The sequence below is a fragment of the Dipodomys spectabilis genome, unplaced genomic scaffold (assembly GCF_019054845.1).
Source record: "Dipodomys spectabilis isolate Male_0828 unplaced genomic scaffold, ASM1905484v1 ptg000138l, whole genome shotgun sequence".
Lineage (NCBI taxonomy): Eukaryota > Metazoa > Chordata > Mammalia > Rodentia > Heteromyidae > Dipodomys > Dipodomys spectabilis.
In genome coordinates this window covers 7,045,707-7,063,133 of record NW_024870815.1, presented here as the reverse complement: position 1 = coordinate 7,063,133, position 17,427 = coordinate 7,045,707, and the positions used below count along the sequence as shown (strand labels likewise).

Genomic DNA, 17,427 nt, shown 5'->3' with positions numbered 1-17,427 from the left:
TTATTTTGTCCTTAATGTATGCTATTGAGACCTTGGTTCCCTGACTAATGAGCAAATGTGTGAGGGCAGGGTGACAGGTGACATGTAGCCTGAGCAAGCTACAAAGCAATGTAAAGAGAAACAGAAGCTACGAGATGCAGTTGGCGCCACTTACCTCTTTGCTGATGTAGTAGTGTCTGCAGTCTCCTGGTGTCAGTTGTCTCTCTGAATATGTTTAGAATTTGAGGGTTGGATTTGCTACAAACACTGAGTTTACTTAGAGTATCATGAATGGAAGGTATAATGAGCACCGATCTAGGAACAGGTGTTGTAACAAAGTAGGGTTGGGAAGGTATTTAAAAAAATAAAATTGTCAAAATCTTAGAACTTTCTCAACACTTCTTTCTTGAGTGTAGCAGATCATACTGATCATAATTCAATTGTGTAAAGTCAAAATGACAGAGTAAACTAAAAAAAGTGAAGTTATACCTTCTGGATGCTGCCACTAAATGGCTTGAAGATGCCTGAGTTCTTCTTCACATCATCGTAGTTGGGGACACCGCCAATAAAAATATCTGTGTTGCACTTAATCTGGGTAAAGCCACCCTGCCGAGAGATTTAAACCACAAATCATAGTATCATTTCATTATCACTGTTCAGACTATCAACTATGTCTTTGGCTCCCTGTTGGGGAACCAAATGGTAGAGACAGCCTTATGACTCATTATAGCAATCTATCTAGAGATTGGTTGGACTTCCACATTCTTTTTTTTGTTTTGGTCGGTCATGGGGCTTGATCTCTGGGCCTGGGCTCTGTCCCTGAGCTCTTCGGCTCAAGGCAAGTGCTCTGCCACTTGAGCCACAGTGCCATTTCTAGTTTTCTGGTGGATAACTGGAGATAAGAGTCTCACGGACTTTCCTGCCTGGTCTGGTTTCAAACCGCAATCCTCAAATCTCAGCCTTCTGAGTAGCTAGGATTACAGGAATGTGCCACCAGCTCCTAGCTTCCACATTCTTTTGTATTACCAAAACAAGCATCTACCATTTACTAGGATGTTGGTAAATTTCTTTGCTCTTTGCAACTCAAGTTTATTATCAGTGACAATGATAATATCTTCATCCTAGGCATGTCATGAAGAGTTTATAGACTGTATTACTGTTCTTTGTTGTTTACTGCTCCTTGACTTGTACCCCTCCCTGCAGAAAGCAACTAATGGAGCTTGTCCCATGTGACTTGGCTTATCCAATGAAAGGAGAGCAGAAGAGACTGGAATTGCTTTTGGGCAGAAGCTTTCACAACCAGGAAGTGGTTCATTGTGATTTTTTTCTCTTTTGCTGTTCCTTCAGTTTGGAACAAATGCAAGCTGAGGCTAACCATTGATTAATCTGTGGTGTAAGCAAAGAACTAAACCCTTGTTATGTTGTTTGTGACTTTGTGTAGCATAACTCAGCTTATCTTGGCAGTTGGGGTATCATTTAGTTAAACACTTTGCCTAGATTTGGATGAATAACCAGCATTCTAGTATGGTTATTACTATGTTTGGGAATGGTAAAGAGAGAGCTTCTAGCAGTCCAAAAACTAGGGAAGGCATGGTGCAGGGGAAGGTAGTCTTTGTGATAGATTGCAAAGGACAGAGAAATTCTATCTTCCCAGTTTTCTCAAATGCCCCATGTTAGTCTCCCAAAGGCTTCTCCTGCTTCTAGTAGTTTCACCAGCTGTGTGTAATAGTTAATGCCTAAGCTTATTCAAGCATAAAGCATAATCAAAATGCTAAATCATCTAAAGATAGCACAGAGATAAATCAAAATCTGAGATCATAGGGAATGATCCTATATTACTACAGGTAATGCAATACTTCAGGTAATGTTCTCTCTGATTTATGACAAAAGAAATATAAATAGTGGTAGCCTTCTATCATTTATCTAACAAACATTATTAGGCATTTACTGTGTAAAGGGCTGTACAAACAACAGAAAATGGGAAAGACCAGTCTCGGCCCCCCAACACAGGTGCAGAATTGCACAGATAAGTCCATGGATGATTACAAGCAGCATAAGTGAGGACTGTCTACGTGTGCACCTGAAATTAGGAATATTTCTCCCTGTACCCTAGACATAGTGGATGGAGAGGAGTTAGATTTATGGAAACTTGAAGGAGTCAGGGATTGGAAAGAAACAGGAAGGCAAACACGGAGATCTTTGGAGGCAATGTTGTGAATTTAAACTTAACTCAAAGGCAATGAGTTTAAAGCAAGAGTGAGCAGGAGAGAAATCAGTGTTTTAAGATCATTGGTCAGGGCTGGGAAAGTGGCTCAGTGGTAGAGCGCTTGCCTTGCATACATGAGGCCCTGGGTTCGATTCCTCAACACCACATAAGCAAAAAGAAAAAAGCCGGAAGTGGCACTGTGGCTCAAGTAGTAGAGCGCTAGCCTTGAGCTGAAGAGCTGAGGGACAGCGCCCAGGCCCAGAGTTCAGGCCCCACGACCGGACCCCTCCCCCCCAAAAAAAGATCATTGGTCAGAGGGAGACAGGCACAAAAGGAGACAATCTACCCAAGACTAAGAGAGGAGGTGCAGCACTGTATCCAGGTACACCGTGCCACATCTTCTGCTCCACAGTTATTCTGAAGCGACCATAGCTGGCCATAGTTAAGACTGCTTGTTGCTGCAGTGGCCAACAGTTGTCCAGCAGGGACTTTTCCAGCCTTATCTACATCTCATTGTAGCTGTGGCTCATGCCCACTTCTCTTTGAATCACTATCTTGGCTCCCACTCTCTTCCCATACTTGGAAAGGTATTCCCCCTTCCTCAGAAATCGCCACAATTATATATACATCATTAAATCCTAACGACTCAGAGGCTCAAGTTCTCTCGGGAGTTACCAACTCCTTCAAAGGGTGCCTCAATAAATCTTACTCTGTTAAAACTCCTTTGTAAGCCAGGCACTGGCGGCTCACGCCTGTAATCCCATCTATTCAGGAGGCTGAGATCTGAGGATCATGGTTCAAAGCCAACTCAGGCAGGAAAGTCTATGAGACTCTTATCTCCAATTCATATCAGAAAACTAGAAGTGGCACTGTGGCTCAGAGTGGTAGAGCTCTAGCCTTGAGCAAAAGAGCTGAGGGACAGAACTCAGGCTCAGGGTTCAAGCCCCAGGGCCATCCCCCCCATAACCCCCCACAAAACAAACAAAAGTCCTTTGTATAGTCACCCCTGAATTCTTTATACTTGAGACCAAGAACCTATCATGTGTCCTCACTGACAAGAAGGAGGAAGGTGGATTCAGAGTCATGTCAGGGATAGAGAAGAGGAGACAGAGAGATCTATCTGTAGATCTATCTATAGATCTTTGGGAGTGCTCGTAGGGTCAGCTATTTAGCAAAGGAATAGGTTGATTTGATTATTGTCCTTGGTCATAACCTTTGGGCAACTTTGAGGATTCTTTTTGTTGTTATTGGTGTTTCCATGCTGGGATTGAACTCAGGACCTTGTGCATCCTAGACAACCACTCTATCTCTGAGCTATACTATGGCCTCTTCCCCTAAGAACCCCAAGGACTCATATTAGCTGGTAAGTCACTGAAGAAGTAAAAAGGCTTTCAGAAACTCATGTGGCCTCACACAGATTCATCTAGGCAGGAACCCTCGCCACAAACCCATAGGCCTCTCTCCCTCCTCTTTGCTCTTACCCCAAAGCTGAGAGGCCCAAGTAAGAGAAAGGAGGAAGGCTGCAGGGCTAGGAGGCATTGGCAGCAGACTGCTTTGAAAGGATTTGGAGTTGGGTGTGTCCAGTGAACCCGGTGAGAGCTGGTTCCTTAGCTGCTCAACACTCTGCCCCCCACCGCCCCCCACTGGCAAGAGGCAGGATTGCAGCCCCCATACCCACAGGGACAGCGCGTCAAGAAGCACTGACCCACCGAAGTGAGGCGCTTTGAGTCTGGTTCTAGGTTTCTTGCCTACTCTGAAAATGCCAGCAAGCCACTCTGGGGCTTTCTGAAGTCTTCAGAAATATGGCTTTTCTTCCACTCCTGTATACTCCACTCCAGCCTGTGCTCGTAGTTTTCTTAGTGCTGCCTCTTTAGTCAGCTTTAGCTCCACACAGGCCTGAGTCTTGCGTGAATCCCTCAAGGTTTCCTCCACACTCTGCTGTCTCTAGGCTCTTCTAAGGCCATTGCCCTGTCAGCCACACTTGAACTTGGTATGGACATCTGAAGACAGAATCCCTATGGTGGGGACTTGACCCATGTCGAGCGTTACCCTTCCCCTGCCTAGTTGAGAGCGAGCTCAACTCAACTTCCCACTTCCTACTTCGTGTTCAGAAAAACACGAGAGAGGGAGCTACTTTGACCTTGTCAGTGAGCACTGAGGGTGGTAATATGAAGTCTGAAGTGTGGTTTAACATTGTGTTCTCTCTCAGATCCTAATGTCAAACACCAAATACTGAACTACACCCAATTTGTAACCAAAGACTAACCCTATTATTTACAAATATTACCACTCTGAGCTTTCTTGTGCTACAGATGGTTCTAAAGCCTCAAGAGTTATGAATCTTATATGTATTTCAATTTATATGATGATACCAACAGCCAGGGCTATAATGTTAGACTGCTTTAGATCGTGTTGGACAGTAAGACAGTTCTCCCATTAAAGTCCATTTTATCTGTTTTTCTGTTTTCTCTCTCCCTCCCCTCCTTTCCTTCTCAGTCCATCCTTCCCTACCCCTCCCATACTCTGCCTCTCTCTGTCTCTCTGTCTCTCTCTCTTTCCCTCTTCCTCCTCCCCCTCTTCTTTACCTCCACAAACATAAATGGGGAATTTTCTAGATGCGCAGATGCTTACTTCTTGAAGCAGAACCAACTTTGGGTGTTCTTCTAATTCTCAGGGAGGACTGGTTCTGACAGGCCCTCCCATCATCACTGCCTCCACAGCTGGCTTCTACACATATATTTCCTTCACTCTCTACTCAGCTCAGTATCTTTTCCCCCAATTAAACTCTTTTCCTTACCTTTCCCCCCCTAGAAATCTTTTGCTTAACAAACAATATAACTAAATTTGCCATTGCTCTCTTAAATATTATTTTTCACAGAATCAAGATCTAGAACAAGATATTAGCAAATGCAAGAGTCTTGTCTCCTTTTTTATGTTTTTATTTGTGTACACTTCCTGGGGCTTGAACTCAGGACCTGAGTTCTATCCCTGAGCTTTTTTGCTCAAGGCTAGCACTCTACCACCTTGACCTACAACTCCACTTGCAGCCTTTTTAGGATAGTTAATAGTGTCTCATAGGCTTCATACCCAGGCTGACTTTGAACTCAGATCTCAGCCTCCTAAGAAGCTTGGATTACTGATATGAGCCATCAGTACTCAGCATTCTTTCCCATTTGTAAGAGATTATACTTTTTGTATAAATGCAGAATCTTGCTAGGTTCTATTTTAATACAAATCTCCCTTATCTCCTCTGGCGAGCAACATTGTTTTTCTTTGGACATGACCTTGGGAATCAAATCATGGAGCAAAGTTACAAACAGTAGAATTCTGTGCTCTTAAATCCATAATATTACATAATTAGGAAATAATAATAATAACAGGTAAAGCTACATAGTGCTGAATTTTGAAACCTAGGAGTCTGGTTTTGCCATTTGTTATCAGACATGTCGTACTGCACTGCTGGCCCTAACTCAGGGTTTGTTTTTCTTGCCCATGACATTATCCTGCTGATAAGAACAAGGCTGGAACTTGAAGGTAGAGGGCAGAAGACAATCTTCTAAGTGCTGTTCTTATTATTAACTCACTTAACACTTATAACAACTCTATGAGGTCAGAATTATTACTATAAATCCTATTTATATTTGCAGGGTAGCTGCGTGGAATTTCAATACTATATTATGCTGTTGTTCTAACAATAAGAGCAAAAATCCAAAACAAAACGAAACAAAAAAAAAACCCTGAGGGGCTGGTTTACAATAATGGCAAACCATTAAGAGAAAAAGCATGGTCTTACCTCTGCCATTCCTTCTACTGCTTTTTGCTTATCCACTTGTAAGATACCATTCTTTGCTGTTCGAGATACCCGCAGTTCATGCCATTGGTCTAGGCTGAGGGGATTTTCACTCCTGTCAAGGAAAGATGTGGCATTAATTTTCTATGTCCACTTGAATGGGAGAAGAACCCTCTACTTAGCTGATAAGACATTATTTGGGGGTGTCTGTGAGGGTATGTCTGGAACATATTAGCACTGAATTGGCAGTAAAAAAAAAATGACTTTCACTAATATGGATGGACATCAGTTGAACAAGAAGTTGGGCAAGGGGTTAATGTGCTTCTCCTGCCATTAAACATTAGCAGTCCTGGTTCTTGAGACTTCATGTATGGATTAGATCTTAGCCTCTTGCTTCTTGGTCCTTTGTGCTCAGATAAGGACTTACTGTCATTGACTTGAGCAGGACTACACCATGAACATTTCTGGGCCTCCAGCTTGTGGATGGTAGCCTGTGGGACTTTTCAGTTCTATAATCATGTAAGACAATCCTACAAGACAAATCCCTTTCTACATATCTATGTATAGCTTATTGGTTCTGGTTCTCTGGAGAATCTTAACTACTATAGATGGAAAAAGATCAGGAGTTAGGATGTTGCAATAATTTTTACCAATCCAGCTTTGATGACATTATATACATCATTTAGCAAAAGAAAAACAATTCCTGCTTAATAGCAGCAGCAGTAGTACCATTTGTTGAATTGTGTGAAATGAGCATTGCATTTACCATTTCATTTATTCTTTACAAAATGACTAGAATGTAGGCATCATGAGTCTTTTTGTCTATATGAAGGATGACATGAAGGTAAAACATGATAGCAATCCTGTATTTACTTTGAAGAAAAGAAAAAAAGGTCTATGGTACCAAGAACAGATTCCTTGTCTGATGTTAGCATCATCCCTGAAAATACATAAAAATGAGGATAGATGGATAAGTATAAGGATAGATAGATATATGATAAAGAAAAAATAGCAAGAAATGAACTATACAACGTGGGGGGGGGGGGGATGGATGAGTAAGTGGGAGAAATTGAGGGAAGGGTTAACAGTATTTAAAAAGATATGTACTTGGGGTTGGGAACGTGCCTCAGTGGTAGAGTGCTTGCCTTGCATGCATGAGGCCCTGGGTTTGATTCCTCAGCACCACATAAGCAGAAAAAGCCAGAAGTGGCGCTGTGGCTCAAGTGGTAGAGCGCTAGCCTTGAGCTGAAGAGCTTAGGGACAGCACCCAGGCCCAGAGTTCAGGCCCCACGACCAAAAAAAAAAGGAAAAAAAAGAAATGTACTTATTACTATAACCCTATACCCTCTGTTCATCACCTTTACAATAAAGATATAAAAAATAGCAAGACATTAATTATGGACTACAGGTGGAAGATATATAAATTTTTATAATTCAAGTTTCCTATATTTTGAAATTTTTTATAATAGAATTGTTGGAAGAGACACTACAGTTTGAATGTGTCCAATATTTATGAGATGTATTAAGAGATAGGGCCTTTAAAAGGTGATTCCATCATAAGGACCACGCTTTCAGACATGGATTAATGTCAGTGTCATGAGAGCCAGTTTGTGATTATGAGATCAGTTCCTATTAAAGATTAAATTTAGCTTCTGTTTTCTTCAACCTACTATGCCTGTGTGCTCTCTTGCCTTTTTATCTTCTGCTGTGAGGACAACACAAAAAAGGACCCTGCCCTGGACCTTGACCTTCACAGCCAAAAGATCTGAGAAATAAATCTCTGCTGTTTATAAATCACCATGTCTCAGGCATTCTGGTGTTTCTCTGATATTGTGAGAAAGATTAACATTATTTTTAAAAATTTCAGTTATCAAGTTGAGGTAGAAGACCTTGAAAACTTACATGAGATTTATAAAAAGTTTTTGGCATTGTTTTTTTATAGTGAGGTATACAGCAAGAACATAATTATTGCATTTATAGTTCCAACAATGTCTGGTTCCTGGCTCCCACTGAACCTTCCTATTATTTTTTTTGGTCTTGGATCATCTTTAGAAAGCCAGGAGGAATACCAATAGGCACAATTATCGAAGGGTCACCACCCCCTCATTTGATTCTTTTGCTCAGGCAAATGCTTTTGTGATTTGTCCTTAGCAATTAGAGTTTAATCACCTTGGCTAAATCAATATGCAATAAAGAAACAAGCCGCCCATTTTTAAGAGATCTGTTTCCATAATAACTACCATCGTGGTTGTCATGTTCCTGTCCTACCGAGGTCACTGGCCGTCAATACACCACTTTCCTCTACACAGTCATATCGATCACAGCCATCAACAGCCCATTCCAATTGTCTGGATTTTTGAATTAAGTTCATAATGATTTTGAACACTCTATCTTTTCCCTAAAGTTAAATGGTTTGGCCAATTCCATAACTTCCTGTAATTTCAAGCTTTCACTGAATTTCCTTTATTAAGTCTTTGAAATGATTTCAAAATAAACAACTTCTTTCTAAGTCCATTTTCCAAAGAAGCATCTAAAACCTCAATAGCGATCTATCTCTGTTATCAAGTCTCTCCGTGAACAGGAGGAGACAAGGAAGATGTAGCTGGTTCTCTGGCAACTCTTGCCTCATTTTCACTAAGTCTTTTTCTGAGCACTTTTCCTGACAGGTAGGAAAACAACAGCTTACACTGAAAAAAAATTAAAGATATTACTCATCAAAAAAAAGGCTTGTTCAGCCAGGGTCTGGTGGCTCATGCCTGTAATCCTAGTTACTCAGGAGACTGAGATCTGAAGATCACAATTCAAAGCCAGCCTGAGTAGGAAAGTCTGTGAGACTCTTATCTCCAATGAACTACCCAGAAAAAGCTGGAAGTGGAGCTGTGGCTCAAGTTGTAGGGCATTAGCCTTGTGCAAAAGAAGCTTAGAGACAGTATCCAGGCCCCAGGAAAGCATGATGAGACTATATAGTCTCATTATGAAAAAGAAATAAGAAATGGACTTTGAAGGGTCTCTGCACCCCTGTCACCCCACTGCTGGAGTTGCCACTACAGAGAAGCAATATGGAGGGGCCAACACATGCAGGAGAAGGCTGCGGGGGCTCTGTCCTCCCAGAGTTCTTTTGAATTCTTCCTCATCCAGAAGGAAGTCAAAGCCCAAGGCGATAGTCAAGGTGTGTTCCCTTCAACACTTGACATATAGTGTTAAGTGAATTGCTCTGGCTCGTTTGCATAATCATATGTAAATTTAATCAATTAAATACCCAGCAAAGTTGTCTTGAGATATAGGATGTTTTTACATAACTTAGAGGTACAGAAATGTCCACTTCCCAAGGTAGGAAGTGTCACTGATGTTTAAGAATTCAGCCTCAAGGACAAAAGCAAACAACTGTTGACTTAATGCAGAGCACATTTCCCATCAGCCATGAAAAATCATGGGCAGTTAAGGGCGAAACATGGCAGTACCATCACACGCAACATTTCTAAAACTGATGGACTAGCAATACAAGCAGTGATTGAATACAGCCTGCAATTCCCTTTAAAATGGCAGACTAACTGGTTGCTTGTTGCAGTGTGCCATTAAGCAAAACATCCTAGTGAGTTTCAAAAGAGAACCAGATAAATATAGGAATAAGAAGAATGTCTCTATTAGATCAGTGCCCTTGAATTTGAAGGTTAAAACTATATGAAATAGCTAAACCAACTGTAATCATGCCTGTAATCCTAGCTACTCTGAGATCTGAGGATTATGGTTCAATAGCCTGGGCAAGAAAGTCTAAGAGACTCTTATCTCCAATAAACCACTCAACAACCAGAAGCGGCACTGTGGCTTAAAGTGGTAGAGCACTAATCTTGAGCAAAACAGCTCATGAACAGCACCCAGGCTCTGAGTTCAAGGCCCATGATCAACAAAAAAAGGAAAAAAAAACTGTATGAAAGAAATGACAGGAAGATAGTCACAAATAAGAAAACATCAACCACAGGCTCCAGGGGGATTCAAAAAACAAATGCTGACCCACTATATGGGAACAGTCGATTTGTGAAGTAATGTAATAGTACAAGCTAAATAATGGGAAGAAAGTTTCCACTATTCACTATTCAAATATTCTGCACATAGCAGTAAATATGCTGGAAGAATTTACAGATTACCAAGCTGTGAAAAATCCCTCATCACATACCCTTCTTAAGCTCACTGGTCAGGGGTATGAGTGCATTACCCATGATTTGTATGAGGTTCTTTTATAGGGAGAAGAGTAAGGAAGAGATTTTTCAAATAACTAATTACTATTTTAAAAAAAAACCCTTAAGAACATAGCTAAAATCTAAAGTGAAGCTAGCAAGTACGTTTCTACATGCTAAATATGTATTAATGTTTTCTGACTAGCTGACATCTATTTGATGAGTGTCCATCATATGACGTTCTGTATCAGGTGCTGACTGGTCACAGCTTATTGAATGTCTCACTGTGGTATTACATATCCTGAGGTAGAAATGGAGACCATCTACCCTCATGGGAAACAAGCCAGAGAACTGCTAAATACTAGGAAGTTGTTTGGAGAAGCCTGTCATCTTTAGGAAACAGGAAAATCTTCCAAAGAGACTCCTCTAGGGAAGAAAGGAGGAGGGTCAAGCCACCACCACTGGTTTTTTCCATCTGGCTTTTGGATGGAGAGAGTTGCAAAAGGTCTCCTCCCTTACCTGAGAACACCAGTCCCAGAGCCACAGTCAAAGCGGAACTCCACGTGGCCCCCCACCAAGTTGATGGACAGGAAGTCCTTACTGCTCGTGTCATAGCTGTACAAGAGGACACCATCCCCCGAGTCTGGCCGAAACGTGATCTCAAACTCCGTGAAGGAAAGGTAATGCTGGGGCTCCAGGGGCCAGGGTGTGGCAGCATAGGATCGCAGAGACTCTCTGAAGTGAGGCATGGTCAAGGTGAAGGCTGGAGACACAAGCAAGATGTTAGAAATCTATGTGGATCCAAAATTGGTGAGTCATGCGCCCAGGGCTGGATTCCCTCCTTTGTGGCACATGCCTATCCAAGACTTCCCAGATGTTCTATAGCTAGATGAGTTACATGACTGAGTTCTAGCCATGGGAAGAGGATGACAGTGTTATCTAGCACTCCACGTCTGGTCCATCTCCCTTATATTCTTTTCACTCCCATGCTGGCTGCAGGCCAGGTTCAGTGGAGGATCTAAGTCCCTAGAGGGTAGACACGGTGCCCCTGAATAGCTCTGCCTAGATCAGGTTTGCCACCACTCTCTGAACTGCAGTGATTTGGGATATGAGCAAGAAAGAATCAGCTTTTCCTCTGCTACTTTGCCTATTGAAACACAGGATGGCATGGCTTACTCTGAATCACACACTCTTTCTGAGGACATGAGATTTGAGCTTATAGCATTAAAAGAAATTTTCCCAGGGGAGCATTTTAGGTCCAAACATGAAGCAAGCATTGGATCTTGACTATTTTTGGTGAGACTTGGCCCAGTTATTTTATTTTACTTTTCTTTTTTTTTTTTATGAAAAATTAAAGCATGTTTAAAACAACGTGCATAGTTTTCCACACTCTTTAAAATGCCCAATTACCATTCGTGTGTCTGTGTGCTATGTGTCTGTGTGGGTGTGGGTGTTCTATAGATTTGTGGAAGATATATGCTGTGTTGAGTGGGGGGATAATTTGGCAGGACAGCAGAGAGAAGGAAAAACAAAAGCATTTTTTGGTCTTATCACATGTTAATTTCTGTGTTGCTCAATCTTTTTTCTATCAAATTTCCAAATACCCCGAAGAACAGGAGCTTAAAAGCTTTGACTTCGATCTGAAATAAACCACACAAATGCAGGCTTTCTAAAAGGTTTTGGAGGGCCACCCACACTCAGCCTCTCAAAAGGAACGTCTCTAGTTGGTTTACAACTTTGGCACTCAGAGACACTTCCATCCCTCCCACCCAGCAACCTTGAGCCTGTAAAAACATACAAGGCTTTGCTACAAGTACACTGCTGACAAGTTACAGCCATGCAGATTAGCATGCAGCTAGGAACTGCCATCAACTTGCTTCTTTCTCACCGGCTTCACAGTGTCGACCTTTGAACCCCAGAGGACAGAGACAAATGTAGGAGTCGGCTTTGATAGCGGCACAGGTGCCACCATTGATGCAGGCGGCCTCATCACAGATTCCACTGCTGCATTCTCCTGCACACAGAGCAGAAAGCACAGAGTCAATTTGGGAGGTGGGCCTAGGCGGTACTACACAGTTCTAGACACACAGTTGGGCTCCCATTCCCGCTGATCTGTCCTTCTGTGCAGTTCCAGCCAGCTTCAGGATAAGGGCAATCCACACTTTAAATGTGATTTTAGCTTGTTATTTATGCAGAGCCACAGAGACTTATAAAAATATATTTGCCATAATAAATTAAATGATAAGCCATTGGGTAAGTGTATAGCCACCAACGGGAATGACTGAACTGTTTCTGCTTCAATCCATCTCTCCATTGTTCTTGCATGAAGGGATATGTTAAGAGCATCTTAATGTGTGTGACCCCCAACTAGCTTAAGTATGGCTGCCTTGGTTCAAAGCTTAGACAAGCAAGATAATCACTGAAGGAATTAAGCATCTACCTAAGCTCATTAACTTTTTGTCCTGTGGATTCCTGTCTGGGGCAGGGAGATGGGGTGGGCTCCACGGTACCTCAGCATGAGGATTCTAGAATCCTTGTTTTTCTTGCTGCAGTTAGTCTCATGAGTGTGAGGAAAGGACCTCACAGTGAGCAATCACTGTGAGAGTCAGGTCACACGGGTTCGTTCTGTGCAACATGTGTCACAGAATTCCCCCCCAAGGTCACACTTTGCCATTTTCAAGATCATCAGCTGAGGCCTGGGAACATGGCTTAAGTGATAGAGTACCTGACTAGCAAGATTAAGGTCCTAAGTTAAAACCCCAGAACCACAAACAACAGCAATAACAACAACAACAAAAAGCCAAATGAAGTGCAAACAAATGGACTTGTCCTAGGCTTTCAACTTCTTTCACCTTTATCTTTATGTGTAAGAAATGAGTGAGACAGTCAGACCACAATCTCACCCAAAACTAGTAGGCAACTTTAAAACACTTTTTGTAGGACCGAGGAAGAGGAACTTTGCCTCGTACTAGGCAGGAAATTGGCTTCAGGGGCTGCTAAAGAATGTAATTTAAGAACTGTGGATGCTGCGCTATGCTGGCTGGGGCAGGCTAGTCTCTATGCTTCCCAGCTGGCCACTATCAGAAGTGCAGGTATGAGTGACTGTCGTCTCTCTTCAGCCACAGCTGAAAGAAAACATGTCCCTAGCACACACACACACAGCCACCAAAGACACAGAGCTTTGATATGAGAGCCAGACCCTCACAGAGCCTCATGCCCCACCATTTCTGCTGGTCCTACAGGAAGAACAGGGTCTCCTGGGGTTGTTTTAGATACATGCAGAAGAAATGACTATACATGTCTTCTGCATTGTTAGCCAGTTTTTAGAGAGGGGGGAGTGTTGATGGGGTCTGAAAAGCCAGGCAGAGAATCCAACCTTGACAGACAGGTGAGAGGCACCTGAGTTCCCAAGCCAGTGTTGGCAGAGTTATGCTTCACAAAGTATTTGTTTAAATGGGAGCGCACTTCACTAGTGCAAAGAAACTGAAGCAAAGGGAGTTTGTGAATTTCCATAGAAAAAAATATGATGCCTGTATTTTCCCTGTCTACTTACTTGAATTTCAGTATTTTCTTCAACTTTTAAAATTACTATTATTATTATTTTCATTTTTATCTTTTGCTGATCCTGGGACTTGAACTCTGGGCCTGGGCGCTGTCCCTGAGCTCCTTTTGCTTAAGGCTAGCACTCTACCACTTGAACCATAGCTTCTGGCTTTTTCTGTGATTAATTGGAGATAGGAGTCTCATGGACTTTCCTGACCAGGCTGGTTTTGAACCATGATCCTTCAGATCTCAGCCTTATGAGTAGCTAAGATTACCCAGCTTTTAAAAAATTATGATTATTAGCTTGCATTAAATTATACCAAGGAGGGGTGGGATTTCATTGTTATATGTTCACACATTGATATTTCCAGCCATTCTCACCCCCTTTATCATTTCCTTCCCTCCACATTTTTCTTTTTCTTTTAACTTTGCTGTTATTTGATTGGTGCTGGGGTCTAAACCCGGGCTCTTGGACATTCTAAGCAGACACTCTGAGCAGCTCCTCAGCCCCTCTTGGACTAATGAGGTAGAGAGCGTACTTGTAGCTCCAGCTGCTCTCCTGACTTGGGACCAACAGACCACACAGCTGTCACATTCCATTGGTTGCAGATATCTTAAAATATCATTTATGTTCATGGCTCCTTTGAAATAATGTAGTGATTTCACCCACCATTAAATAATCCTGTCATTTTGTGCTTTAGATATAAGCAATTTATTATTGTGCTGTCAAAACTTTAAAATATTTTAGAGCCGTATGCCAATACAGTTGTTTCCCATTATAACGTATATTTTCTGCATTTACCAAAAAACAGCATTCAAGCCACAGAGCTCATCCTTGGCGAATAGGAGGCCCTATGTTCAATTCTCAGTATCAGATAGGTAATGGAACTAAAACAAAAAAAATGAAAACAGCAATCGACCATTCACAGGTTTTACCACATACTACAAAGGGTCCACAACATGAAGAAGGTAAGAACTCCTAGGTTTTGGAGAGGAGAATCCTGGTGACAATTCGCAGGGAAGTAGGTAAGAATGGGGCAGAGTGAAGAAGAGGTTAGTTTTGGAAGAGGAAAATGACAGCTCTAAGAATGTGAGCAAAGAATGGAGCCGGGGGAGTGGGGTGGGGAGAGATGGGGTGCAGGCTGTGCAGACATGGAGCTGGTGGGAGCCCATCATCGACACACGCAATAGCTCTTACAGCTGGCTGGCTGTTAGAGAGCAATGGCTGAGTAGATCTGGGCTAGATAACGGTGCTATATGGAAGAGAATTAGACTCTCAAAGAGGAAAATGGACGCAGCCTATTATGCATTGGGGAATGTTAAGGAAACCATAAACACTGAGTCATCTCCTGGCTTCCTAGCCTCAAATCCATAACTTGAACCTACCTTTTTCTCCCCAACATCTTGTCAAATCCATCCTGTCTCTACCACCACTACTGCCCGCAAGGAACACCATCTTTCCAGCCCATCATTGTGGTCCCATAGAATACTTCTGGCTAACTACAGGTGAAGGCCTTCTTTCAAACACAAATTACATGATATTATCTATTGTTCCTTCCTTCTTTCATTGGAACAAGCCATTTCTGGTGACTGGAAATAACCTTCCCTCTCTCCTCTACATTCAAACTTGTACTCTTGCTCTGACCCAACCCTATCATATGGGTCTTGGTAACATTCACTCCCAGCTGTCATTTTGCATTGACTTACGTGATTCCTTGGTGAATCTTGTCTCTATTTGGAAATGGAGTCTTTAAAGAGGCAATTGAAGTTACAAGTGTAGGGCTCAAACCCCCTCCTACTGATATCCTTGGTAAAAGAGGGAGTTTAGATCTAGAAACACTCAGGGGTCTGCACACACACAGGAAAGACCTTGGAGGACACGGAGAGAAGGCAGCCAGCCATCAACATGCCATGAGAAAGGCCTCAGGAGAAATCTTGACCTTGACCCTAAGAAAATACATTTCTGGTGTTTAGCCCACATAGTATCTAGTACTCCATTGCCAAATCGCTGGCACAGTGTCACAGGCCCAGAATTCTAATGATTAACCATCTTTAGAATTACTGTCAGCGATGTACCATATTTTGGTGTTTGGACTTTAATATACATGTCTGCAGAGCACCAACTTGGACCCACCTCCCTTCTGCATTACCCATCTCCTCAAGACGGTAGCTGGATTTCTGCTCACCCTGGCCCAAAAGGCAGCCCCACAAACCCCACAAAGCCCCTGAGCAGCTACTTACCCACATCAGCCCCACTGAGGGCTTTGCCCTGTGGCCAGGGCCTCATGTCAATCCTCTTCCCATTAACAGCAAGTGACTGCACACAGCCTTGAAAGCCACGGTTTGTTCCTGTTGCTCTCACCAGCCAGTAAGCACTGGGAGCCCCACCAAGGTAGAGAGGTGTCCGGAAGGTAATTTTACTGTATTGGCCCTTTAAGAAAGAGGAACGTTTTTGTCTCACTAATGAACCCAAAAGCCAAATACAACCAAATTTGTTGTGGGACAAAGCAGTTTATAGCTGCAGGGGTTCTTTCCTTCGTGTTTACACAAACCTCCTAGAAAATGAGCCCTAAGCTCCCACAGAGAGAACTTGGTGACCTGCTGAGGACTAGACTTCTGGAAGGACATGGAATGCCTGGAAAGGGAGGAAGAAGGTCAAAGCCAAGACCAACCCAGCAGGCACTGGATTGTGCTGGGATCCAAAAACAATCTTTCTCTTTCCAGTCCTGACACCAATTAATTGTGTACCTTGGATAGGCCAAGGGCTGCTCTGTGACCCCCTCCCCCAAGATGGAAATACTAATTTTGTGAGGTGTATGAGGCTAAACAGGAGCCTTTTATTCCCAGAGTTACCTTCATACACTGTGCTACAGGGTCGTGTGCTTCAAAGATCATTGCCCAACAGATTGTGTTGCAAAAGATTTCCAAACTTGCTTATAGATAAGGCTTTAAAAAAATTGGTAATATACGGAGGTAGGAGAATTTCCAATCTTAGACTAATCCACAGTCTGGATTACAGGCCTGAGGTGACAAAATTACAGGGCTGAAGATTAGGTAAAAGGAAATTAAGACATACTTGGACGCTCTAATTTATTTTTATTCCAGATGTACCTTATTCATTCAGATTAAAGAATTAAAAATGCGAGTTGGGGGAAAGCATGCTGCCAGAACTTAGAAAATGTGAGCCACTGAAATATAATCTGCATCCTTTAAGCAAGTGTTTCCAACAAGTAGAAACCTCTATTGTTTTATGTTTTTAAATGAGCAGATAGTTAACATTTGCCAGTGGTAGCTTGAGTGGTGCAGTTTTTGACAGGGTTTGTAAGGATTTGTCATTTGCCAGCCACTAAACATCTGCTTTCATTAGATCAATTAAAGGCTTTTTGGTTTATTTTATCAAGAGTCTCAGAATTTACTTCTGGATTTCATCCTCACCCTTCTGGTCTTGTCCCTGATCTACAACAAGAGGTTTGGAGTTCAATTCCTTTCTAGAGCATTTCTAAGTGTATTAGGGGCAGGGGAGAAGGACCTTTGAATCTGACCTTTTCCCTTTCTCTTATGAATTACCTTCCGGTCCCAGAGCTGATTTGCCTGTCTATGTAGAGAAACAGAAGTTCCCTAGAGGATGTATTCTCCCAGGACAGCCCTTAGCAGTTTGAGATAACTCTAATATATAACTGATATTCCACAACTTCCCTGTGGAATCAGACTGAAGCCATATTCTGAAGAATTGT

General features: G+C 42.3%; 1 protein-coding gene across 1 annotated transcript in view; it reads right to left on the bottom strand.

Annotated features, from left to right (window-relative positions):
- The window catches only part of Egflam (EGF like, fibronectin type III and laminin G domains), a 170,652-nt gene that overhangs the window by 28,059 nt on the left and 125,166 nt on the right, over positions 1 to 17,427 (bottom strand). Inside the window, exons 12-16 of the mRNA XM_042690631.1 lie at positions 15,935 to 16,124; positions 12,039 to 12,164; positions 10,670 to 10,913; positions 5,979 to 6,090; positions 469 to 585 (exon numbers count right to left, since the gene is read on the bottom strand). Of these exons, the coding sequence (XP_042546565.1) occupies positions 469 to 585; positions 5,979 to 6,090; positions 10,670 to 10,913; positions 12,039 to 12,164; positions 15,935 to 16,124 (789 nt within the window). The remainder of the gene's footprint in view (positions 1 to 468; positions 586 to 5,978; positions 6,091 to 10,669; positions 10,914 to 12,038; positions 12,165 to 15,934; positions 16,125 to 17,427) is intronic.